Source organism: Trachurus trachurus (genome assembly GCF_905171665.1).
Source record: "Trachurus trachurus genome assembly, chromosome: 5".
NCBI lineage: Eukaryota > Metazoa > Chordata > Actinopteri > Carangiformes > Carangidae > Trachurus > Trachurus trachurus.
This window is the reverse complement of record NC_139896.1, coordinates 9,939,488-9,966,550: the sequence shown is the minus strand read 5'-3', so window position 1 is coordinate 9,966,550 and position 27,063 is coordinate 9,939,488. Positions and strand designations below refer to the sequence as shown.

Genomic DNA, 27,063 nt, shown 5'->3' with positions numbered 1-27,063 from the left:
GCATTGCATTGCCTTTTGCACCTACGTGTACTTTGCAATATTTCAGCAAAGGTTCTTTTTTTTATCTGTTTATTTATGTAATTGACAATACAACAAAACACAGCTGTACTAATCTAAACTATTCAGTGGACTCTTTCTTAGATACATTGGAAACCGACCAAACCAAAACCAAGCTTAGCGACCACTGTTTTTTTTCCACAATGGTCAATTGTTTAACATCCTCAAAGGTAAAATCAGGACACAAAAAGAGAAACTTTGGAATGTAAGCTGAGCAAATATTTGGTACTGGGTGTCATGACACTTAACTTTAATGCTTAATTGCCTAAGTAAATTATTATTTAACAATATTTAACATGAGCTACTTTGTCACATCCTTCCACCAAGTTTGCAGATCAAATAAGTTTCGAGTCAGTCAGTGGAGAAGTCAGGTTGTGCCAGTAGCATTTAGTGTTCATGTGTTTTCTGCACTGGGCTATTTTGATGATAAGTCTCTAAATTCTTAATATTATGGCACGTCCATGTTTCATTTCTCCATAGGACACAGTCATTTTTACTAATTTTTCTTTCATTTTGATACCTGTTTCTCAGTTGGATGGAAATAATTTTCAATAACATAAAAAAAACAAAAAAACCCATAAAACTTAGAAATGACCACAGCAGATGTATATGTTTACTCTTAATGCAATCAAGAATTCACTTGTGCACCAACCATGAAATCAAAACCTTGTTCACGTGTGCAAACCATGCAGTCAGTTTATCATGTCATCATTAACACTAATGAATATAATCCTTCCAAAAAGGTCTACTTTTGTATTTGATCAAAACCCTCCTTATGAAAACAATACAATGCAGAGTAAAACCTGAAATATGAATGATTTATTTGGGAATTTGCTCAATATAAAAGCTATAACTCTGCAGCTATATGCATTGAAAATGGGGAAAAAAAAGTTCAATCAAACTTAGAACATAGCACCAATCATAGTTACTTATGTACATTATGTATATAAACACGTACTTCTAAAAATAAAAAAAATAAAAATCCAGTTTCTCATGTCTGTTGCACAGATGCCACAGTGGAATCATGTCACCATGAGGCTCCACCTGTTGACCAGCTTCAGCCAAAGCGGAGGTTCATAACAAGGTTAACAGTTGTTGTTGGCAGTATTTCAGCAGAATGGTTCCCATTCAGTCCATCTTGTCTCTGACAAAGCATTCAGCACTGTGGGTGAAACCTGAGCTTCCCTGCGCGCTTGTGTGTAATTAGCGCACTGCCATGGCATGCACCTGATAGAAGAGTGAAAGCATGTGATTGCATCGAATGCACTGAAGGCAAGGCAGGACTGTACCAAGGTGAGTAAGAGGGCTGTAATCCTGACTGACAAATGTCCAGCCTGTTTTCATGAGAAATGTGTCAACACATATGTCAAACATCTTTTGTAGTGACACACTTCACAAAAGGGAAAAACGTATTGTGTATTTATTTTAAAGGTCATTCAGATTGTTTTGTCTCTTAAGGCATTGGTTTCGGTTCATTCTGTTTACATGTATACTTAGGGGTTGAAGTTTACATACAGTATGATGCCACAACAGTCAATGAAGAATAATTCATAGATAGATAGATAGATAGATAGATAGATAGATAGATAGATAGATATCAGTAACACTATTCGGCCACTAGAGGGCAGTACAAGCAAACAAGTTCAAATGAACTATTACTCAGTTGTTTCACAGTTTACTTGTGCATTGAGTATTTTTACTTTGTGTAATACAGTAGTTCCTCAATTTAAAAAGAAACACCATAGCTCTCTGTCTTTGCAAGTGGCAGCTTGGACAAGTTTAATTTGTTTTTGTATTATTTTCAGGTGAAGTGAGGTGAGTTGTTTTTCTTTTTGTCCTGAGCTTAGGAATGAACCACTGGTTAAAGAGTAACTACACTAGGGGAGAAAAGTACACCACACTGACCTCTGTGGGATAAAGGCTGAAGTCTGTTGAACCTCTGACTAAATCCCCGATCAAAGTATCAGTGTGGTCTGTTGTAGGCTACTGAGCAGAGGAAGAATAAAGAGCACATGGTCACCACTAGTTTGTTGTTGTGCAAGTAAAAACAGAAACGGCAGCTTGTCTCAATGTCAACAGCTGCAATGAGTCCAAAAGGTCCAAGTTATGTAGCTCATTCCAATAATGAAAAGCACTCACACATTGTATTGATCAATTTGGTGAGGAAGCATAGTGGGCAGGGTCATCAGTAAATTCATTCATGATTTTCACACTCAAAATGTAAAAATTTAATGGACAAAAAGAAAAGACAGAAGCAAATGAAGGAAAAATAATCACGTTTAGTCAGGAGCCAGGGGCAGCAGTGGTTTGAGCTAAATGGTAACGCCAGCATGCTGAGATCCTGAAGTCAAGCAGGTTTAAAGTTTATACCACCATGATGGTATGATGAAATGATGATGATGATGTATGATGAAACTAACGTCATCATCCAGGTGGTTGCAGTTCATCCCTCCCAACAACACTCACCCAACAGCTGCTGAGACATTTCACAACAAACCACAACCTCCTATAGTGGCACTACAGGAAAAGTACGAGGATAAGCAAAATCATTAGGAGTCACTGTGAGTGGGATTCTCACAGTCATGTCACTATAGCATGACAATGAGAGTGGACCTCAACAAAACACTATCAATACAACACTGAGAGACACAAATGCCACATTCCTGGGGTATGATAAGAAGGTATTATGTAAAGTGTTACTTAACACAGGTGTTTTAAAATCAGGTTTCTGTGGTCACCAGCTTTTCTGTTGTTCGGGAAAGTACTCATCAGTATTCCCTGTTTATTAGGTGTGTCTTAGTCGTTGTTTACTTTGTGATCACATTAACATATTTGCAAATGGAAGCAGCCATGTTTCAGATGAGCAGCATGTTTGGACCTGACAGCAAGCTCTTGGAAATTTCCACTGTGAAATGCTGACAGTGTGAGGCCGTGATCAATAATGAAAGTCTGGCCTTAATCAATGTTCTATTTTTGTTTGTTTTTTGTGAAACTCCAGTATTATTCCAGCATTTAAAGGTAAAATATTTTAAAACAGTAGGCTAACAGTGTATACAGAGATCCTGTAAAGTACAAATGTTGCAGATCATGAGAACATTAAATTTATTACTAAAACTTAGATTCACTGATAAACCATTTATACTGAAAGTAAACATCTCTGTGTTATGAATCTTTACTGGGGAATTTCTTCAAAAATAAAAAAAGAAAGTTTAATTATTTTGCCAATTTGTGCTGTCAAACAATATTTCTCTTTTGATTTTTGATGATTTTCTTTCTAACCTTTTTCCTTATTGGCCAAATAACCTTAGATAATTCAAAGCCATTGGAGGATGTGAAACTGTGTGTTTCAGCATGTCTGTGGGTGGGAAGTGGGGGTTGGGTCAAGGCTATAAAATGTGGACAAATCCCAATGGGTATGTGTGACAGACACAGAGGAAGAGAGAGAGAGGCAGAGTGAGAAAGAGAGAGAGAGGCAAATAGAGAGTGAGCAGAGAAGAGAAGAAGAGGCATTAGAAGAGAGGAGGACACAACCATAAACAGACTTTGACGTGGACTATACTGTGTGATGTGGGAGGCAACTCTTAAATTCTTCTCGAGTGCCGGAATTTAAGCTTTAATTGAGTTAGAAAATCAAACCAACCACTAAAATCAAAAGGGACAAAGGAGAGGAGAAGAGGAAATGAAGGACCCGGTACAGTCAGTGGAACTTGGAGTCTCTCAGCGGAAAGAAATTAAAACAATTCGACCAAAAGTTTGGCTAAAAAATGAACTTGTTCGTGTTGGACTTGCTGAATCGCTTTGCACATATGTCATGATGGTAAGAAACAATTTATTATAAAAGTTGACATTATGTGTTTAAACTTTTACGTGTTTAATTTGACATTCATTCTGATTGCAACTTCATTTTTTGAGCTCTTCCCCTCTGTTTTGAACATTTTGCCATGCTTATCTGTAACAGCCATGGGCCATTAATTATTAATGTCATGCTCTTGACCCTGATAACATGCCCTGTCTACCAAACACATGGCACGTTTCACCGTCACATGGCGGGGGTCGTGGGTGGGGATTGGTAGGTTCGAGTGGGTGAACCAGGAAATCAAGTATCACCAGAGGAATGGTCAGGCAGTGGGCCATATGGGGGGAGGGAGGGAGGGATGCACGAGTCACATGTCATCAGTCAGCTGTTACAATAAACCCTATACTTAGAGCGCTCAAAGAAACACACACACACTCAACACACACATAGGCCTACATATGTTGGGTGAGCACATGCTGGAGATAAGCATGTGAGTGAACCCACTGGTAGATTGCATTCAACTTGCTGTGTTTGCATTTGGGAAACCAGTTTTACTCTTAAAATAAATATGCATAACTTTCACAAGAGGAACCACACTTTTCCTGTTTCCTGAAAGACTAGCTGCTTTTTTTTTCTCCCTGTGTCAGCTTTCCTTCCCCTCTGGGCCCACAGTCACTTTCACTGAAGTTAGAAGTTAAATAAAAGAGCGAAAACTCGCCCGTTCAGTTTCTTTAGCACACAAATGCAGCGCTGCAGTTAACAAAACAACACTCACACTTTTAAGCTTAACTCTCACAGACTGACTGAAACTGACTTAATTGGCACAGCTCAGCCCCGTTCATCTGTTTTCTGGTTTGCACAGCCGTCTTGTGGGCATGTTGTCCCGAAATTAGACTTTGGGTTGTCCCTTCTCTGTAATCATCACGTGTGACCTTGCCTGTTAATTGTTGGTTCTCTGTGAGTGCAGGTGTTTGGCCTGGGGTCTGTGGCCCAGGTAGTGACAGGACAGGGAGCATTCGGACAGTACCTGAGCATCAACATAGGGTTTGGACTGGGTGTGGCTATGGGGGTTCATGTTGGAGGAAAAGTCTCAGGTATGAGAGTCGACCTTTACAAACCCTACTACCACAACAAAATAATGAATATAGTTGATCATACACTATATTTCTCATGCCTTCTTGCACCATCAGGAGCTCATATGAATGCTGCAGTGTCATTCACAATGTGCGCATTTGGTCGCCTTGCATGGAGGATGTTACCTGTGTACGTTTTTGCCCAGCTACTGGGATCATTTCTGGCAGCAGGGACAGTTTATGCCGTCTATTACGGTGAGGACACTCTGCACTCTCTAACACACTTTAAACAGCAAACCTGCATTGTCATACTGACAGTATTTGTCACATGTTTCCATGTGTAGAGGCCATTCATGACTATTGTGGAGGAAACCTGACTGTAACTGGTGTAAAGGCCACAGCTGGAATTTTTGCCACCTATCCAGCACCGTACCTCTCCCTGCTGGCTGGATTCATTGACCAGGTAGCCATGAAAGTGGATTAAAGGATTACAACTACAAATCACCATCATCTGACAGACACCCCTAACCGTTTTCTTTGTTGTATTGTTTTACACTCGTCTATCATAACATGCATTTTATGTGATGTTTGTTCCGTGTGTGTGTGTGTGTGCCAGGTGTTTGGCACAGCCATGCTGCTGCTGTGCCTGATGGCTCTGTCCGACCAGAGGAACAAACCGGCGGCAGCAGGCAGCGAGCCTGTCGCAGTGGGACTCCTGGTGCTGCTTATTGGCATTTCTCTGGGCAGCAATAGTGGCTATGCTATCAACCCCACCAGAGACATCGCACCCAGGGTCTTCACTGCCATAGCGGGCTGGGGAACTGGTGTATTCAGGTAAAATAGAGGAGGAAGAGGCTTTGGGCTGCATGTCACCTCAACCTGGGATCAGCCAGAGGCTAAACATTTCTGTTAATAATTAAATAGCATTGATAGTTTTTCAAAAAACATCAAGACCACACATTTGAACATTATAAACAATACAAAGCTAAACAGTTTGGTAACACTTTACTTGAATATTTGTTCATAAGATTGGCATAATACTATCATAAACATCAATGAATTATGACAGTTGTCGTTAAGTGTCATTTGGTAAGTTATGTCACTTTTGATGCAAAGTTGACATTGTTTGAGATGTCCTTGTTATGAGAACTTGACATAAAGACAACATAACCTGTCATAGCAGACCTAATTGCCAACATTTTTTAAATTATGTCAAGTTCTCAAAACAAGGACATCTCAAACAATGTCAACTTTGCATCAAAAGTGACATAACTTACCGAATGACACTTAATGACAGCTGTCACAAGTATTCACTGATGTTTATGATATGGTTATGACAGGTGTTATGTCAGTTTTATGAACACGTATTTAAGTAAAGTGTTACCAAAAGTTTAAACACATAAAATATTTCAGTTTCATCTATTAATAGTTCTCTATTTCTATCTGTGCAGGGCTGGAAATGGGTGGTGGTGGGTCCCTCTGGTCGCTCCCCCCATTGGAGGTGTATTGGGTGCGGGATTCTACAAAGCCCTGGTGGAACTGCACCACCCGCCCCTCTATGAACAGGATGGGGGGCTGGTGGAGGATGAAGAGGAGGAGGAGGAGGAGAAGGCTCCTCTAGAGAAACAGAAAAACATCTGTGCAAATGTATGTGTGTGAGAAACCCTGCTAGGTGAAGCGTTAGAGGCGTCTCTGTGGAGATCTGTCCGCAGTGGAAACATTCCAGTGTGATGAGGGTTAAAAACAAACAAATAGAACAGACCAAAAAAGAAACGCTCAGGTTGGGGGCTTCAAACTTTTTGAGAATATATATATCAATATATCAAACAAATATAAAATGGCTCTGTATTACATAATTTAATTCATAGGCTATTCAAGTTCTGACTGTATAATTCACAGTCTGACTATATAAACAAGACAAGGGCCATTTCATGCATGAAAGAGAAACAAAAACACACTTGCTGGCTTTTATTTTATGTTTGGAAGAGGAGTAGTAGCTTAGTATCATCCTAATACAGCAGTCAACAGAGGCCCATTTTCATGAGCGTGGAAGTTACAGTGTATGTAAAGAAAACCAAATAGCCCCAATACATTGCACTTAAATAAATATGTATCCTTGTGAAAATATTATTGAAACAGTAGGAGTTGGCTCCTCACAGCACATGAAAGGGCATGAAAGGCACAACCAAAGACAATGTACACACTGCCCTAAGGCAAATATGTCTTGAAAAACTAAACCCATATTAAGTCTGCAAAAAAAAACTTTACCTCGAAAATATCAGAATACAAATCTATTGTTGATTTGTGAGATTTCAAATACATTATGTCACAGTATGAGTCAAGCACTGCAGAGATACAAGAGCTTAGGATGACTGAAGCCTATAGCTTGATGATTTATTGCCTGGTCTTTCATCATGTAACATCTAACACTTCATTTAAATACACACTTACATACGTTTGATGCTGAAGCTCCCGGGTGTCTACAGTATTGTGTACACATGGCAGCTTGCACAGAAGCTCTGAATTGTGGGTTTTTCAGTGAGTCACATGACAGTGACTGCACCTTTAATGCCCAACTGAAACCAACACAGTATTATTTTCTTACTGTTTCTTTTAAATTCATAGTTACATTGACATAAATTTGTCTTATTTATCAATTTAAAAACGTATTTTATAATTGTATATATTATATATAAATGTTATTGTTGCTTAATACATTCAAAATTAAAATATTTACATCTACAAACTGAGCCTAGTGATAATAACTACAAGCTATAAGATGATACAATGCCCTTTCTGATAAGTGAATGCTTTGAGTTACTGTAGCCTATTGCTTGTGCAATACCAGCAGCACATGAACATAATTTATGAATTGGCTGCTTTGAATTATTTCACCAGGAGGTGTCAGTAGTGGACAGTGAGTTTAATGAGGCTGAAAATGATGAAAAGTGTTGCTGATGCACTCTGCTGCTTCACAAAGCCTCACTTTTCCATCACTAACAGTGAAAGGTGAACAACAGTAGTTGAGTTGTCAGGCCAGTGAATTTCTAACCACCAAAACATAAACAAGGTTAGAAACCCTGTTTTACATATGACGTTGGCTGTGCCACTTTAGTCACATGTTGAGCCAAATAAACTTTGTCTATTCAGACATTCAGCAAAAAGTCTAGCCACTGAATTGCTTGACTGCTCCTCTGAGCCATGATGATCATGCAAACACACGATTGCAAGTTTTCCCCTTGAATGTGAACCTTCTCATCGTTTTGTCCCACTGTGTCTTCCTGTGTTGCCTTGGCTCTTGGTGGCGCTTCCTGAGTTGCACTGTGCCGACTGCTTCTTCTTGGGTGCGGGTACCTTGGTTTTGCCTTTGAAGGCCTTGGTGGGATCCAGTTTGTTAATATAGGAATCTCCTGCAGGGTCAGCTGGGCTGGGCTCACAGCTGAAGGTCAGCGGCTGGTACAGGGATGCCCACTGCTGCAGAGGGAATGGCATATAGAGATTGTAATGCTTTTTATGGTTATGGGGACATAAATTATCTGAGAATAGCTTCCCCAATAACTATAAAAGTAAAAAGTAGGAATGCTACAGAGAAATTGCAAAAGTCTTACAACCTCCTTTACTTGATGTGCCTACAATGCAATTTACAATCTTGGGATTTTCTGGCATTCATTGCATAGGGGTAAAAAAGACTTGAAAAAGCAGCAATATATCTAACGGACTAGGGTGCAATTTTCCCTTTTCAGAGGTTGAAGCTTTGTGTAAGTGTCTTAAAACGTTGCTGTGTTGACCTGCTAAAATGTTTTATCAGCCAGTATTGTAGTATCCTGTAAAGGCAACACAACGAATAAATGTATTTTATAAACCTGCACTGACTCCAAGAGTATTTTTATACGACAGAGCCTACACCATCCATACTTTTTTGTATTTTAACTATTTTGATCAATTCCGAAAGCATAAAAAAAATCTAAATTAAAGAGAAAAAGCATAATGATGAGTTGTAGCAGATGCCACAGCCTCATGCAAGACCATTTTTGTATCACATAGTGTCCTTAAATTCCCTTTTCTGATTAAAAAGGGGCCTGCTGTCATTAATTAGCAAACCAAAACTTGAGAAAAACAGTGTTAAAGGACTCACTAATTATATCTGTCAGCGAGTAGGAAATATGACAGAAATAGAGGGAACAATTCAGGCAACACACAGTTAGATGAATCATAGTCTGATGAATTATGAAAGATCTGGGCCTCTAATTAAGTTCTGTAGTTCTTAATCTTATCCAAGTGAAAAATGATGAATGACATAAGAATGTGCCACTTAACAACAAATCTGTTCATTTGACTGGTTCTTGCAAGAGGGTCAATGTCTTTTGATTAAAGTTTCTTGCTACCTTGGCCTGGGGGCTGGGGCCATATGGGGTGAAGGAATACTGCCACTCAGGCAGACCCAGGTGCGTTATCATCAGACGGTAATAAGAAGTGAAAGTTGATGTCAGAAAATGCCAGTACAGAGATCGATCCAGGAACCAGACTTCGCTCTTCTGGGCTACCACACCTGCAGAAGACAAAGAAAAACATCTAATTTACACAAACCTATTGTATATAACAAGGTTATATAATCCCATCTCAAATCAAGTTTTGTTATTTAGTAAAGTTAAAAACATAATAAAATAAAAGACCTGGAGTGCAGTTTTTGTAGACCAGGCACACCTTTCCATTCCCCCCACAGGAATCCAGCTCAAAGATACGACTCCGTGAATCAAAGTGGGGTGCAGCGGGAACACGCTCTGACCCTGGCAGATAGCAATAATGCATCATGAATTAATATTTACTTTCCAGTCAAGATTTAATTCTTTACCATGCTTTGCATATTATATTTACCACCTTCTGTGCTGTTTTCTTCCCAGTCCAGGTCAGCCAGTGAGGGCGCATTAGGAAGAGAGAAAAGTGACACTGGTTGGAGCAGTGGGCACAGTCTGGCCACACTATTAACCATCATGCATCCAAGGGGAACACACTCATCTGAAAGGCAAACACATAGACATACATACTAATGGTTATTATAGATAGTAGCATTAATTTAACGTTAATAATTTGTGATTTTTGTGAGACAGAAGACCATGACACCATGAGGTCACCTACTGTCTAGCTTTACACTCCAGGTGAGTGTGAATCCATCCGTTGTCAGGTAGAAATCTCGCAGATCTTCTGGCAAGATGCACGTGTTTTTCTGTGGAGGAAATAATACATCACATTCACGTGTGTGACATGAACGTTCAACCTTACTACTATGATATTATAGGGGTGCACATTTTCCACCTGTTCCCATGAAAGCAGGCTCCTTTTCTCTGCGGGCTCCCTCTCTGCGAAACGCACATCAACCACACCTGGCATGTTTTCTGACAAAACACAGACACATTCATGCAATATATTATATTCGCTTCCCATCAGGCCACTCATCTGTTGGCTAGCTAACCTGAACCCAGACGTTATTATGCGCCAGTTTCAGAGCAAAAAGACCAAAGCTAATACAAACCCAGGATCCGTGTAATGCCAAGCGTTAGCCTCTCGGCAACACCTTTAAACGCCAAGCTCTCTTTTATCTCCTCCATTAAACAGACTGGCGTAAAAACTTTGCAGAAATTCATGTGGTGAGCATCCTCTGCGGTTGGTCCTGCCTCAATCAACCTTGCTCCATCTACAACATCATCAGCTGGCGAAGCAAACACAGGAAGCGACAAGGCAAACGGGACATATGTTTAAGCCAATAGAAAGCCGTCTTTCTGTCGCATAACCAATGGGCTTCTAATGCTGCATTCGAGACAACTCGGAACTCGGAGCTTTCCGACCTCCTGCTTGGAAAAAGTGCAATTGAACGCCACCTCAAGTCGGAGCTCCAACTCAGCGAAGTCGAAGAAAAAAAGAATCTACCCCGACTTCTTCGAGAATCAGTTGTCAGCACTTTTTATTCAAAGTTTGTCCCGATCCGACATGTTTTTGGTAATTCCGTCGTGCTGCGTCTCGAACGGAATCCAGAGTTTTCAACTGGGAGTGGGAGATTCCGAGTTCCGACTTCTATCGAACGCAGCATGTTGCAACAGAGGGGCGGGACTAGGATTCCTTAGCAACGCGCTTGGCTCCCGAGGAGTGGTGGCGGTTGATTCAACATGGCGGCGGGGAGAACTAAAAGTGGAACTTCGGGGATATTTTGGATGAAAAGCGGTAAACTTACTTTTTTACCGAACCGCACTGGCATTCTTGCATTGTGTGTAGTCGTTCATGTCTTATTTGGGTACATTAAATCAAACAGGATATCACAGAAAGTACTTTTGTGTCAGTGCTGGGATGTTGTTATCTGTGAGGAAGTTCGAGCTAGTTAGCTTAAATGTTGTGTCAACGTTGACTTAAGTTACTTTATTGTTACCTACTTTATGGTGAAACCTGGTGGTAATAGTATTAATGCTTTTTGCAATTACCCGTCAACTCTGTGAGGTTTCCAAATGCTGCTGAGCTCAACATGCAACATGTAGAAAACTAAGTTAGCTAACATTTTTTTCTTCCTACGTGTTTTAATAGGGAGGAGAAGTGTTATCTCGTTTTTTCTTGAATGAATCATTAAAATGGTTAGCGTTATGGGGCTTATGCTTTACCAAGTTTCATCAAAGCTAATTAAAAAGTTAACTGAAGTGTCTGTCCTCTTTCCTTCCCTTGTTCCCCCAATGTCAGATGAGGAGCTGCCCCTGGCGTTTGTTCCTGGTGAGTCTTCTTCACTAACATTGTTTGAACATTTTTTTTTAAAACTTACTTCAAAAAAGGATTTTTATGAAGCGGGTTACCACATGGGATTGTCTTCTCTTTCTTGTCTGCCAATAAACTGTCTCAGGAGTGGATGGAGCGGCGAAACCTCAGACTCCTTTCAGTTTGAGACCAGGCAGCACCAGTAGTAAAAGAGGCACCAAAATGTGGGGAGCAGCCAGGCGTGGATCTGACTCCAAGAGTGAGGCTACACTAAAGAAAAGTGGCAAGAAACAGGAACACTTACAAAGCGATCACTCTGGGGCTTACACCAAGGAAAAAATGTCACTTCTCCACAGTGCCGCTGAGGCAACAGAGCACACGCCTTCCCTCGACTCTGACACTTTTCTCCCTTCATCACAGGTAAACTATTGTTTTGTGCTGGCTGTTTCCCTCTCCTTCCACAGATAAAAGATGACATTTTTGAATATACAGAAGAAATCCAGGATAATCTGGATATTTGTAGAGCAAAGCAGTGGAGAATAAACTTGCAGAATGTCACCATTAGTCTCTGTTAATATCTTGTTCTGACTGCTCTTTGCACAGGTTTTTTCTGAGACCAGCAGAGCCAGGAGCCAGGTCTGTTTGAAAGACCTCTGTCCTGAAGATAAGCGCCGAATTGCAAACCTCATTGGAGAACTAGCCAGGTAGCCAGAAGTATATAAACTCTGAGATAGTGTGTTACTGTTGGCATGCCAGAAGTTAATACCAGATTGAAACATTTTAATTTCTACACCACTGGCATACATAATGTACTAGGCCACTTATCCTTACAGTCTGTTCTTTATTTTTTGTTTTTCCAGAGTGAGTGAGGAGAAAGAAGAGTCGGTGCAACGGCTTAAAGATGAACAGGAAAATTTTGAACGCAAGATCGGACAGCTGGAGCAGCAGAACGTGATCATAGCGGAGGAGAGGGAGAGTATCCTTTCAAAAATAATTAAGCAAACAAAAACCCAGCAGCAGCAGTTAGACTGTCGTCTCTGCAGTGATTGGAGGCGTGATTTGTTTTGTGTTTTTCATATTGTAATTTTATGAAACGTTAATTGTGCTACTGCAAATAGCGCAGGTTCAGAGTGGGACAGTTAATGACTGCAGGTCTGTTGATCCACAGGGGCTGAAAGTGCTGGTTGTTTTTGATTAATTTGTTTAATGTGGTAAAATGTGCCTCATGGTGTGTTGATTGCTATTTGGTATCTGCACTGCTACGGCTGATGCACAATGTGGTGCACTGAAGCCAGAGGTCCCTTGAGACTTCCAGGGTATAATGGCTATATCAGCGAGGAAAATACCACCAGGATGTCTTAATAATGAATTCTTAAACTGTACGATAAGATGAGGATTATTTAAAGATGAGGATTCTTTAAACTAGAATAGTGGTCCTACGGTAGAGTAGAGGTTTCTCCCTGCAATGTTGCTGATTAGCACTACTTCAACCTAAGAGGACGAATCAGTAAAATAAAATAACCATTCTCAGTCCTCTGTGATAGGTGCCTATTCCTTGTAAGATGTTCTTTAACTTCCACAAATGATTTATTGGTGGCTTCATGCTTCTGGTCATGGGTGTGTGTGTGTGTGTGTGTGCTATTTCATCCGATAGTCTGCAGGGGGCAGTGTTGTCTTAGGTAAGACCACGCACAGGCTTTGGCCAGTACCCTTCAATCTGATACAAAAGACAGACAAATAGAGCGGATGTATTTAAATTATTTGATTCTGCTGCAGTTGTCTTTTGCGAGTGCTCGTAGCTTATCCGCTGTTGTGTACAGAATCAATTTCATGGTTGGAGACATGGCCCACACCATCTAAATCATCTCATCATCCAAAGATGAATTTTGATATTTACTGAGAAGACTACTGTGTTTGTTTTCAGCCTGTGCTTTTGTAACCCACCTTGAATGCTGAATATTAACTGTAGGATATTTCCTCCGTCCCTTCCTACAAAATCTGATACGTTGATTGTTGGTCACCAACTTTTTTTTTCTTGATTGTCTATCGTGAGGTTAATGCTAGAATTATGGTGATGGCGTGCTGTTTATTTCATCCCACAACCCACCTACTGTCTTCATAACAATTCTGCCCAGGTCAGACCACATCATGGCCAGCAGTCAATTTAGGTTAAAAACACTGCGAAATATGAAGAGTAATTGACCCAGCTGGTAAATTGCACGATTGGCAACGGCGGCGGGGAAAATTAGGAAAGCACAACTCAATTAAAGGCACTTTGGCTCGGAGACTTGGCATTTACACCAAACTTCTAAACTCCATTAAAAAGGTATTTGAGAGGGAAAAGTGTTGGGATCCAAACACCTCAGGGGGGATAACGCAGTCTTTTAAAGTGCGTGTAAGAGTCATGAAGGCTCTTCTCAGGCAGAAGGTTCCGGCACTTCTCTGAAAGGTTAAGGATGCACCAAAGGCAAACACACTGAATGAGAGTCTTGTCAAGTCTAATTCCATTACGCCTCAGCTTATCTTATCTAACCAAGATTCAGGGTTGTCAGGTGTATAAAGAACGTAAGGCTATACCTTAGCCCCAAGCCACCTAGGATGAGAGGGAAAAAGTACCCTTGATATTTGGGGCGTCGAGATGACATTTGGAACAGACTGGCACACAAGACTGAATTTGTGTTTCAGAAAAGGAAGGATGCCTTTTGTACTTCAAAGCATGTTGGCATGGGCAGATGTCAAGGTGGCGTTACTAACGCGGTTCACAGTTCGACTCGCCGTATCCAGAACAACGCACAGCAGGCGCTGCAGCTAATGCCATTTATTGAGTTGAAACAATTGGAGGGAATCCTCAGGCCATAGAGAGAGGGGAATAACAGCCCTGTTAGGATGTGTCATTAAAAATACTACATGTTGTGATAGAGGATTACCAGAGCTAAATCCATTTTTACCCTCCCAGGTTTTGGATGGGTGACATTTACAATGTGGAAATCTGGTTCTATCAAGTGTGCTCTTTGTGATAAGCATACATCACTAGATTGCTTCTGGAGGATTCTCATCTCTTTGCTTTTTTTTGTTTTTTGAGAATAAGCCCCTGATATTCCTTGATGCAAACCTTGTGCCTGCATCTTACCTCCTTATGATGTGGTTGAAACCATATGTAGTGTAAGATGCACTCTACTAGAGGTGTTGGAAAACAAATAAAAAAACTCAGTTATTTTCAGTTTCTTCCTATTGAATCTCCACCGTATGGACAGACACATAGTAGATACTGTGGTTTTGACTTGCTGAATTGAAAACTTGTATGAGCCTTCAAGTTTGCGGAGCTACATAATAACAGAGTCTTTATCTGTGAAGACGTTTTGAAACATAAAATACATTGAGGTGCTGTCATTTGAGGCTTAAGTTCAGATGTTATTGTTTGACAGGTACCTTAGTGTAAGGTTTTTATTGTTGGCTGCTGAACTGAATTGAATAGAAACACATTGGACTGGACTATCATGACCTTAAAGTCTTTGCTGAAATGATCCAAATTTAATTGAGCCGCTATTGGCACACCTTTTACTATTTATTGTGTGGAGGTTTGGCTTTGTGAATTGTAGACTTGTCTATGGACCGTGTAACTCACAGATATTCCATAGACATAAAATACTTGCAAATCTAATTTCTAATGATTCAGCGAGGCACAACTTAGTTTGCGCCCACTCATATTACTCTCTGGTTGTGGTCATAACAGTGAAGATGCCTGAGAATGCTTCTTCTCTTTATTTGCTTTTTGAATCTTATGGCCATTTTCAGAATAATTGTTCTCCTGCATGTTGAGTTATTTATTGGTTTGTGTGACTCACACTCTTGTCTCTTCTCCAGATTCAGTAGTATTGAAGCAGTTATGTAAACTGTCTTCTTCTATTAATTCCCCGTCATTGCTTCCTTACACACAAATTCATACACATCAGTCTCCTCCCCCGTTTCCCTCACATTCCTGCTCGGGCTCAATCTGTTTGGCACAGTGTGTTAAAGCGGGCTTTAAAATATTCCCCCCTCTTGTGCAAATTTGTTCCACCTTGAAGTGGATTTCATTATTTCATTTGAGCCTCGGCCTGACAGGGAAGTGAATCATTTTGACAGACCCGTCTGAAGCCTCTTCAACCCAAGCCCTTGATTCCGAGTATTTTTGGAGCAGGGGGGAGGAGTAAGTCATTGTTGGCACTTTGCAGCTCTGATGTAAACCAGGGGCTTGCCGAGTGCTTGGCCCCCATTGGCTGACATCCAAGGCTGTGGAGGAAGCATGTTTAGTGTAGCGACGGGCGGAGAGGTGGAATCTTATCAGCGTCGCTCCACTCGGTTCAGATTACCTAGCGTTTGCTGTCCAGGGACTGCGTCAGCCTGTCAACACATTAACACACATTACCTTCATTTATGGCACTGGGGTGTTCTGATATTGCGGCCCTGTTGTTTCTATAGCACAAATAAATATGTATCTGGTTTTTGCATGGTCCTCAGTTCACTATACCTGTTTATAATGTGGAATCGTATCCAGCGTACTATACTGAATATTTGTGTCAAGTGTGAAACATTTGTTTTAGGCACAAGATCATGTGTACGGTAAATGTATTTATATATAAATAATAAATATAACAACAATAATCTATATATATATATCTATATATAACAAATATACATATACACATGTGTATATATATAAATTTATTTATATATTTACCAAATCTGGTGAAATATGACCAGTAGGCTTTTTTTTTTTTACTCAACTCTCTATCTTGGATTGTGGTGAGGTGTAGCTGTATAAGCATATTCAGTATCTCCCCTTCAAGACCCTTATTCATGCTGCATAAATAGACCTCCCAGCACTGGTTTACATGATGTGATGTCCTTGTGATGTCCTTAAGTTTTCCATATAGGACTACCTCCTCCTTGCACATTATCAGTGGAGCGGTAGAGGAGCCTTACTTAGATGGAGGGTTCAATCAAAGTGTTTCCTCACATTTCCCAATGTTTATGGAAGCTGCTGCATTGCATTTGTCTGGTGTCTGGTCCTCAATTCAAAGTCGTCTCCGCTCTCTTCTCTTTCCCTCTGTTTCATTTCCGCAGCCTGATTGAAGTCCTCTAACGACCAAAGTGTTTTCTTATGGAGTGTTCCGCCAACTATTCCTTCAATAAGACTCTACTTTGAACTTTGATTTTCTCTTAAAATAGGGGATTTTTTTTCAAAAGGATGCTGAGAAACTCATCAGCTGTGTGGAGCAGGGCCACTATCATAAAAAGATATGACCTGGAGGAACACACTTTATGGTCAGCTCTGGTAGAAGTGTGTGTGTGTGTGTGTGTGTGTGCGCTACTTGCTTGGTTGTAGAGTTTGTGTGTGGGCTGTTTACAGAGCAGGTGGGGAATTTGTGCTCTCATGTCTTGTTTTGTTTGTGTGCTCTAGAAAGTCAGGGAGTCAAACTGAGGTTGATTATTGAATGTGCGAGTGTGTCTGTGTGTAGTCTCTCCATTCTCGTGCTCATTATCTTTGTATGTGCTAGTGTGGTGTGGTGCTGCCACTGTCATTAGTGGGCTCCTGAGGCGCAGCAGTAGTTCCGCTCCAGATTAGTTTTCTTGTGTCTGCCAGCTCTCTGTCTGGCAGATAGCCTGGCACGGCACTGCCCAGCTCAGCTCAACACAGCTTGGCCCGACCCAGATGGCGAACGCTCTGTGCCACAACAACAACTTTGATTTTGCTGGCCTCCTCTCCTTCTGTTTTCAACTTTGCTGTTCACCCTACTTTTCTGGTCCAATGTGTAATTGATTGCAGAAACAAGGATTTAATTCAGATTGTCAATCTAGACCCAGGACATTTTTTTTCCCCTTTAAATTTATCCTTAACAAAATGTTTTTTTTTTTGTGCACAAAGTTACATTTTCAGTCGAGCCACACTGTGGATTCATTTTTAGAGGACATCTAGTTCTGTTAGTTTTCATTTCTTTACTTTGTAGACTATTTCTTTTCATCACAGTCTTCATATCTGCATCACTTTCAGCCACACAATTTCTCCCACAGTGTACTTACTCTCAACTGAATCAGTTGCCTTTAATGTTATAGGCTAAAGGGTTATGGTTGAGTTGTGTTGCGTTTAGTTTTGTTATTGTATAACTCTGTTAGTTACTTAACCCTTGGTCCTCCAGGCTTGCAACAGCAGTACAGAGAGTGCCAGGAACTGCTTGCGCTCTATCAACAATACCTCTCCCAGCAACAGGCGAAACTCAATGAGTCCATCGCCCAACTCAGCCAGGCGCCAGCCCCCAGCAAGGTACTGTATGTTGTAGCAGGTGCACATGCACTGGAAGATGTACACTTGACATGAATACAATATTGTTTCCCAATCATCGGTCACTTAGGTGCAAAAACATTGGAAATGCATGCAAGAGGAAACTGTTGTGTAGCCAAGTGCCACAATAATGTATAGTACTTCATGAAAGAAGTCTACTTCAGTATGACTGCGTTCGTTGTAGTGAAAACTCTCTCAAGGTGACACTTTCAAAGTGAAGACGCCTCTCTGGCTTCAGCCCCTGTAAGAATAGATGACTTGGCCAACCTTATTGTCCAGCGGTGGCTCTGACTAATGTGTGTTTCCCTGCTCTCTGACCCTCAGCAAATTAGTCACAGTCTCTTGCCCAGTCAACTATAAGATGGGCTTTCCTCCCTATGTTTATCTCATAATGTTCCTGACCTTGGCTTACCTGCCAGTTACGCACAGTTGAAAATTGTCCCCTTAAGCCTGTGGCCAATGTCCAGTTTACAGTTTGTTTTTTTTGTGTGTGTGGATGATTTGCATTTGTGCTGTTTTAAAGCTCAGCCCTACCCTAACACCATGTCTATACAAGCTGTGTCGTGAACGCAGCACATTAGCAGAGCAGCAGCAGTTGGAGTCCTGCGTCAGTGTCTACACAGGATGAGTTCTGCCGTGTACGTCATCTGCATGTTGGCAGCGCTCAGAGCCTAACACGCAATTTTTGTAGTTACGAGCACAAAATGGGAGAGAATAGACTTGGAAACCTAAAAAGATGCTTCAAGTCACAGTAACCACATTAAGGGCAAGTGATAATGTGAACAGCTCTTGCAGGCACACGGGGGAAAGCTTTTACCGCACATCGCAACATGGGCAAATTAGGTTGATAAGTGAGTAATCCAGTATTGGTAAATTTTGCTGTGTAGCCCAGTGTTACATTAGGCTTTTATGGAGCAGTCTAATGTTTTTGGCTGAAAAACTCCCCATCAATTTTTCAGAGGCTTCCTAAATTGGCCAAAATGCATTTGTTGTCCTCTTTGTTCTCTATCCAGGTGCTCAGGAGTGAGGAAGTCCACAGCAGAGCATCTACCAGCAGAGCTAATGGCTCCGTCTTTGATGGCTCATACCTCAGTTACGCTGCTACACGAGCACATCGGCCTCAAGTTCACAGAAGAGGGGAGGGAGGAAGAGGAGCGGTACAGACTTTGAGCAACCCTGCCTCTCTTTCCTGTGATAGCGAGTTCAGTCCATCTGATGGGCCAGTCAAAGAGCAAAGGAGCCGCAGAAGGGAGTGCAGGGAACCGCCACCTGAGCCCTGCCACGGGTACGGACACTGCCAAGTCAGTGGTCAAGACAGCGGCTATGGTACACAGCAGCGGAGAAGGGAAAACGGCTCTTATCAAGAGAATGGCCACGGTGACACTTTGAACCCACATGAGGGGGAAATGTACGGTAATAAGTAATATGCAGTCATGATCATTCCAGTTGATTACATTATTTTCCTGCAGTTTTAGTGAGTTTTACCACAGTGCAATGAAGAAGGTTGTTGGGATATTATGCATAACATAATTGTGTAATTACACACAGATTTCGAAGTGGACCTGCTATTGGCTCGGGGGCCAAAGAAGCCCTGACCAGGCCTCTGCTGGGCCATGAGGACTGGGAGGAGAAGAGACACCAGCTGCTGCTGCAGAAGATGCAGTTGGAGACGGAGAGAGAGAGGCTGCAGGCACGGCTGGATGAGCAGGAGGAGAAGCTCAACAGACAGAAACAGCAGCTTTGCCAGTCGCGTCTCGATTACAGCAGGTAGCATAAAGAAGCCAAAAGAGAAATTAACATCATTTGGTAACACCTCTAACTACTATTTGAGAGCATAAATTGATTATAAGTTCAGGCAGTTAGCTGTTCAGTCCCCTTTTTCTCTGTTTTCTTGGACTTCCTCAGTATGTCATTGCAGACTAATAAAACCTGCTGTTTCTCTTTTTCTTCTCCTATATTCTTGTTAGGTTTCAACAAGCTGCTCAAGCTGAGGTCGGCAGCTCAAGCACTAGAAATGGAGATCCACAGCTGGATGGTCCCTCCCACCAAGATCTGCCCTCCAGGTAAACCATGTAGATCCATCAGACGGGAGGACAGACGCTCAAAACTGCAATTATTCTTGTCAGACACTCTCTGCACATTCACAAGTCATACACAAAAGCCCGTTTTAAAATGTCATGTCTGTGGTCTGCAGTGAGTGTGGCGATGCAGAACAGAACTCACAACCTGTAGCTGCTCCTCTACATAATGGCATCCAGAAACATGGTGAGTTGTAATCTGTTATTTTCATTTATTCAGAATCAAATGTTTGGTCAACATGTAGGGGAACATATCAACCTGAACCCTTTCCTACTGGCACCTGTCAAGAGTTAGATTTTCTTCTGTCTAGTTTCATGCATTCAAACTTTGAAATTTGTTGCCTGCAGTGCTCTCAGACGTGTTCATCCTTCTAATATAATATTCCCGTCTTGCAATTCTCAACAGAGACCTTAGAGCGGCCCAGAAGGGACATGGCCACGTCTCCTGCAAAGCTCCCTGTGAGTCTGAATAAGCCCACCTCCGTGCCTGTGATCCCAGGGAGCCCGGATGCCAGGTAATACATCTTCACTCAACATAAATAAACCATTTAATAATAATTTCCCAGTGTGGTGTGGTGCACTTATATTGGATAAGCAGCAGGACAAAAGCAAATTTGAATTAATCTAGTAATACTATTTTACTATATCCCATATTAGTGTCTTCCTGGACTCCTTAAGGCAATTGATGTCTTTCATCCAGTTCTCAAAAGAATAGAAAAGAAAAGAATATTGCAACACATAAATACCATGCAAGTACAAAGTTTGGATTGTGAAGTTTTCCCAGGGCTTGCAGTTGGCCCGGTGTTAGAGGCTAAATGATGACTTTCCTTAGTCTAGCTAACTTTTTCGAGCTGTGAGAAGCTAAATGAAGCTTTTTACTGGGCTAGCTAGCGCTGTGGCCAGCCTGTCAGGAGACATGCTGCGTTCCATTAGTCGGCCTAGCAGGGACCCTGCAGCAGGTGTAATTGAACAGACTTCTGGATGCACACACTGCCCTCCCTTCTCTCTGCCACAGTAAAGAGACAGAAAAAGCAAGAGTGAGGGAGAGATGTTAAAAGTGCGTACGAGGTTGAGTGAGGTGTGAGAGCATTGGATAAAGTGAGAAATAGGAAGCGGTGGAAAGTTAGAACAGGTCGAGATGGCTAGAAATGGAAGTGGTGAGAAAGGCGTAGGAACGGAGAGGGGTTTTGGGGACAGGGATGAATCACTGAGCGTAAGCACCAGACTTTCTTAAAAGGGAAAGGACATTCATTACCTTTTCTCGTACACTCTTTACAAGGAATGGTAATTAAAGTGACTGTGTGTCATCTTACTGCGTGTGTGTGTATGTGCACATTTGCCTACCTCTGTGTGAGCACCCAAATTGCTGTGGAATTGCAAATGTAAAAAACCCCCCCCCAAAAAACAGATGCTGAGAAGCAATTTATAACAGTGTTGCTTTGCTGCAAACCTTTAATTTTCTAAATCATTATTCCTGAAGTGGCTCCAATTTTTTCTTGTGTAATGTCAGATTTCTTTTTGTGAAAGTGAAAGTGGTGGTTCAGAGGAGATACAGTAGCTGTTCAGACCCCCCAGCCCCACCCCCCACCCCCTGTTTGAACGGATACTTCTTCAAAACAGCTCAAAGTTTACAACTTCTGATGAGTAACTCTTAAACAAAGCAGCACGAGGTCCAGCGTGAACTGTGAGCCCTGGCAGATGCCCATAAATTCCAGCAGGGGACCCTGGGTATCAGATCTTATTACCATCCATTTACACCTCCAAAGCCTATTAAATTGTTGGACTCTTAGCTACACACAGTGTTATTCTTTGGCTGCCAGTAATGAGGAAGTCTGCCTCTCAGATGTCTCTTGTATCTTTTTTGCAACATGTTTTTAAATGTGCATCTCCTCAGATAGTTGTAATCCTTTGGTAATCCACTGATTTGGATTAGACATATGTCCTTTTTCTTAGTTGCTGTCCAAAAATCAGTGAATGAAAATGGATAGAAAAGCTAAAGTAACAGAGGTGCAATGAATACTTTAAATACAGTACTGCATTTTGTAGTTCTTAGCTCCTTTTTTGTCATTTTGGCAAAGAGTAACCAAAGACCTTGACAGAGCTCTTGACTTAAGTTAGCAGAAGCATGGTGTTATTTCTCACACTATTTTTTTTTTTGTAGAAAACTGAAGGATAAGTCATCAGTGCCTCACGTTACTGTCATAGATAGGACAGTGTAGCGCACAATATGCCAGTAACTTTACACTGGATGTTGAAGTTTAAATTTGTTTTGAGAAATTAATCAGCAGCAGAGATGTTACCTGAACCCTTCTCTTTCACATGGCAACAACATGCACATGCCCCTCGTGACCGTCTAATCTTAACCAATTCAATCTTGATGTGGAAATTGTGAAACGAAGCCGGGGTTAACATGAAGTGACCTTCTTAATCCTTTCATGAATCCTGTGCTAGTTAGTAATGAGACAGTTCCAGTGCATCCCGCCCATCTCATCTCCATCCTTCCTGCCATTGCTCGCCTGCTATTGATTGGTTGGGAAATTGACATGCGGGATATATGCACTGGCCATTATAGGTTTTTTATCTTACTGTTTGGACTGCAAATGAAAAGGGGCGCCGGGGGGAGACGGCTATCTTTAATGAAAGAGAGCGGCCAAATAAGCAGTGAAACTTACAAATGGGAGGGAGGTGGTGGTTTATCTGGCCCCGCAGAGCCAGAAGAAGAAACGCATCGTACTGGTGCACTGGGAGGAAGAAGCTCCAAGGATTCATTTAAAGTATTCAAAGGTAGAATTATATGTGTTAGATTAGTTGTGATGAGACTTCATTTGATTTTTTTTTCCTACATAAAGACTCACAGATAACAAAGGCTGTCTTTACACTACAGGCCTTGATGCCCAATTCCGATTTGTTGCCTAAATCCAAATTTTTTTTTTACTGTCTATTTACACGTTCTATCAGAAGTGACGGATATCTGCATTTACACCTGCTTTGCTTGCATGAAACAACCCGCTGAATGGGAAATAAGCTATAGTGATTTCTTTTTAAAGATGCAATATTGTCACGTTATAATTCCATAATAAAGAATTATAAATGAAGGTGAGTCTGGTGCTCAGAGTTTATATCCAACACGTCACTGTTGACAAAATAAAGGTCTAGTCTGTCCCAACAAAATAAAGTCGGTGAAGTGCCTGCGTGGAGCGGATTGAGCTGAGATGTGCAGCTGACAGGCTTTGTCCACGCTGATCCTTGAGGACGGGACAAAGCCTCTTGGACACGTGTGTACATATTTGTTTTTCCTCTCTTGATTTCTAATTAGCTTGTTTCAGTTTTTAGGCAAACGTGAAATCTGGTGTTTCTCTTGTGCGCTCTCTCTTTCACACTCCCTCGCTTGCCCTCGGTCCGCATGTAGCCTAAATTAATGTTAACAGATGCGCACCACGAAAATGAAACGCTGTAATAATTCCTGTGCCAGCGACCACAGCTGGCTGCAGCTGGCCATGGTAGTCCAGGTCAGTCCTACGTGTCAATCACGGGCTACAGAGGTTCAGTGAAACGTGTGGGCACGAGAATTAATATTATCATCGATGATGCACGACACACATTGCCAAGAAATATCTGATCTGCCTGTTTAGACTGCAGACGTATTGGCAGATTTGTATCTGATTTATTTCCACATATGACCGGGGCCTGAATGTGATCTGTCAATATCCGATTCCATGCGTATTTGTCCCGTTTACACGTTCATGTTACAGATCCGATCTGCGCCACTTCAGAGGAAAAAATGGGAATTGGGCCACTTGAACCATGCAGTGTAAAGACAGCCAACGAGTCCACTTTCTGATTGAAGATTCGGTGCAGTATCAATAAAATACTGCTAGAACCATCAACTTCCTGTCGTGTCTGTAGTCGCTCTCCATCAGCTTCCTACTGTTGTACTGTTGGGCGCAGACGATTTAAGAAGTTAACAGTACTTAAATGTTGGCAGTGCAGCCATTTCTCTTTACGGTGACAGAAACTTGTGTTCCTGTTGCTGTTGTTGATGCACTTTCTCCGTATACATGGACTCTTGAGGGATATTAATATTGAGCAGCAGCTCACAACTTTACCTCCCACAAACTGGAACCAAGAAATGAAGTTCTGTGTTGCATTGTACACCCCTCTGAAAATCTATTGGCATTCTCTCTCTTTCTCTCCAGCCCTTGTGCAGTCTCTGTGCCACATCCCTCCCGCCCCCTCCCCCCCTCCTCCTCCCGTTACCATTCCCCCTCATTCCTGCCCAAACTGTACCCCTACCCCCCGCGCTCCCCTTGTTATAGATTGTGACCGCCGGTAAGTGATGCATTATTCATTACCAACATGTCGTTTGTTGATGGATGGCTGTTTGAGAGCCCTGTCCGTTAAATAAATCAACAAATAAAAATGCAAATTCTCACATTTCGAGAGAAGGAACCCAGCCAAAGTCCCTCCCCCACATTCCCTCCATGCCTTCCTCTCTATCCACAAAGCTGCAGCCGCTTCCAGTCTCTCTTACAAGCAGCAGACACACACACACACACACACACACACACACACACACACACACACACACACACACACACTCGCTCTCTCTCTCTTTCCCTCTCTCCTTTGCCTCTGACAGACAGGAGACCAAATGAGGAAGACACATTTACTTACTTGAGCCTCACTCGCTCTTTGTCATCAGTTATCATCCCTCAGCCGACTTCTCCCTCGTTCACTTTTTCTCCCTCACGCTCATACATGTGCATGCGTTGGTCCATGTTGCTTAAGTAAAACATCGCCTTTTAAAGCTTTTCGGCCACTGATATGTTGCTGCCTACCTGGACTCGGTGTAAAAAAAAAAACCTGACATATCAAGGTCTATAGTTACGTGTGGAGCAACACAAATGCACTGGATTGGAAGTTGCACCAGAGTGTCTGCTCGCTGACCACCCACATGCATATCAACAAGTACACGCCAAAGATTGCCCTTACCTGGGAGAGCTGTGTGCGGAGCTGCACGATGCAAATCGATGCAGCTTTAAACGAGCAGAGAATTATGTTAGCAACATCAGTGGAGCGTGCTTTAAAGAATTCATGTTTTGTATCTGGAATGGCCGTTGTCGACTGTGTATACACTGAATAATTTATCAAGCCAGCCAGACTGAGGGATTGAATCTCTATTAGCTTAATCTCCCCCGTTTTGGTTTATTTATTTCACTGCACATTCCCTCATTTCTATTCCAGGGGAGAAAGCACCGGGTTCTCTCCCTCTTTTTCTCTTGGCCCTGCAAGAAACTGTGTTTTTCTGCCGGGACGCCCCAGTGGTTTTGACTTTTTAAGGCTGCTTGTTAGGGTTCAGTTGTTACTCTGACAAGAAAGATTTTGTTAATATTTCCAAGAGAGATTTGCTTTCATATTGTCTGGGTTAACAAGTCAGAAACGCGAATGACAAATATTTTCGAACAGACATTTAACCCCCAAGCAGACCTTTGCTTTGTGCACGTCTGTTGTTGTCTCCTTGTCTCGCACCTTCCTACTTTGAGGGCAGTGTAGTGTAGTTGGTGCGTTTCTCTGTTACAATGAAACAGTGCAAGGATGCTCATTTACAACACTACCTGTCTACTGGGCTCCACTGGGTTCTCTATTATAAATGTACCCTGTGCCAATTCAACCTTGGAAACAAGCTGAGGTCACATAATGGAAAAAAAGAAACTAAATTGAATCAAGAAACAAAAACCTTGCAAAATTTTACTTTTTTTCCCCTTCAGGTTGGAGTTTTCTGTGGTTGAATTGTTGGATATCTTTAGTCCCGTCTCTGCCCCTGAGCAAATCAAGCCGTCCACCAGAAGGACCAAAACGACACAACATAAGCCGGCCCTTGTTTCCCCCAAAACAGCGGGCAGAACCCTGCTTGCCCCTCCAAGGCCTCATCTCCAAAGTACTCAGCTGGATCTGGAGGAAAGCCAAATACTGGAGGATATTTTCTTCATTTGCTGACAAGGAAGAAAGAAAAACAACAATCCAGTCGCTCGATGTTTGCCTTCTTTGTCTTAACTTTTACAGCTAAATGTTCTATTGACATTCTAAACCAGGATGATCATGATGTTGTAGACCGAGCTCTTGTTAATCTGTTATTTTGTCATTTCATTTTTAATACAAATAAACAATTATTTATTCAGAATTGGTTTTGTGTCTAGTCTGTCTGGTCTGTTGGTGAAAACTGTTTACCACTTCATTGTCTCCGAAGACTTTGACACAAATGTTAAATGAACCTCATAATACACAGACAAACCTTTCCAATTTAACTACAATGTATTACCCATAAATTATGTAACCGCAGTGATTCACCACCAGCATACAGTCACTACTGAATTTCGAGTAAATCTGTTTGCATCACCTTTAAATTGGGGACAATTTTGGAAGTCGTCACACAGTATAAAATACAATAAAACGAAGCGATCTTGTCTTGAAAAGTTTCTACCAGTAATTATGACACAACACAGGGCACTTTATTCTAGACTGTGCTTTATTATTGGGCTAAGCTGAGACGCATCATTCATTTAAAATTACAAAAAAAGAGTCCAGGGGACCAGAGAATGGTGCAGTCTGGAGAGACGGGGGCGGGAGCCTAAAGCGCACTGCCCAATCAGAAGCTTAGCTCATCAGGAACCTGGCAAAGCTTAGTAAGCAACATTCATTTCCCCACCCTCCATATGTGCTGAAATTGGGAAACAGATTTCCAGAATACTTTGAAAACCATATGAAGTAAAATGTGATTCTAGCAACACTACTGAGCTTTAGAAATAAAACCACTGATAACAGCACTGAAGAAATGATAGTAACTCAATGTTTTCTTTGATGAGATAGTGCAGTTTTCATTGAATTTTGCTCCTCGTAGAGCACATCAGTTGAACAAGATCAGAGCTCTGTCAAACAATACAAAGCAGGATGAGAAACTAGGAGGAGGGCTATAAAGTTTTAAAAATCTGGCCTCGTAATCAAGCA

The 27,063-nt window shown here is 41.7% G+C and overlaps 3 protein-coding genes across 3 annotated transcripts; 2 read left to right on the top strand and 1 right to left on the bottom strand.

The window, feature by feature from the left end:
* The first annotated feature begins 3,478 nt into the window (after positions 1-3,478).
* aqp7 (aquaporin 7) lies at positions 3,479-7,167 on the top strand. Its single transcript, XM_083972273.1, has 6 exons — positions 3,479-3,874; positions 4,821-4,947; positions 5,044-5,181; positions 5,271-5,389; positions 5,543-5,760; positions 6,378-7,167. Exons 1-6 carry the CDS (start codon positions 3,737-3,739, stop codon positions 6,583-6,585), a joined length of 948 nt encoding a protein of 315 aa, XP_083828399.1. The 5' UTR covers positions 3,479-3,736; the 3' UTR covers positions 6,586-7,167.
* Positions 6,401-10,654, bottom strand: tpgs2 (tubulin polyglutamylase complex subunit 2). The gene is made up of 7 exons (XM_083972274.1): positions 10,457-10,654; positions 10,240-10,319; positions 10,063-10,150; positions 9,805-9,942; positions 9,600-9,713; positions 9,312-9,475; positions 6,401-8,400 (listed from the first exon to the last, which is right to left on the bottom strand). Exons 1-7 carry the CDS (start codon positions 10,566-10,568, stop codon positions 8,182-8,184), a joined length of 915 nt encoding a protein of 304 aa, XP_083828400.1. The 5' UTR covers positions 10,569-10,654; the 3' UTR covers positions 6,401-8,181.
* A 417-nt stretch (positions 10,655-11,071) lies between these two features.
* Positions 11,072-26,121, top strand: kiaa1328 (KIAA1328 ortholog). The gene is made up of 12 exons (XM_083971052.1): positions 11,072-11,142; positions 11,647-11,676; positions 11,804-12,078; positions 12,262-12,362; positions 12,519-12,634; positions 17,838-17,962; positions 18,994-19,388; positions 19,529-19,747; positions 19,948-20,043; positions 20,175-20,245; positions 20,465-20,573; positions 25,827-26,121. Exons 1-12 carry the CDS (start codon positions 11,088-11,090, stop codon positions 26,053-26,055), a joined length of 1,821 nt encoding a protein of 606 aa, XP_083827178.1. The 5' UTR covers positions 11,072-11,087; the 3' UTR covers positions 26,056-26,121.
* The last annotated feature ends 942 nt before the right edge of the window (positions 26,122-27,063 follow it).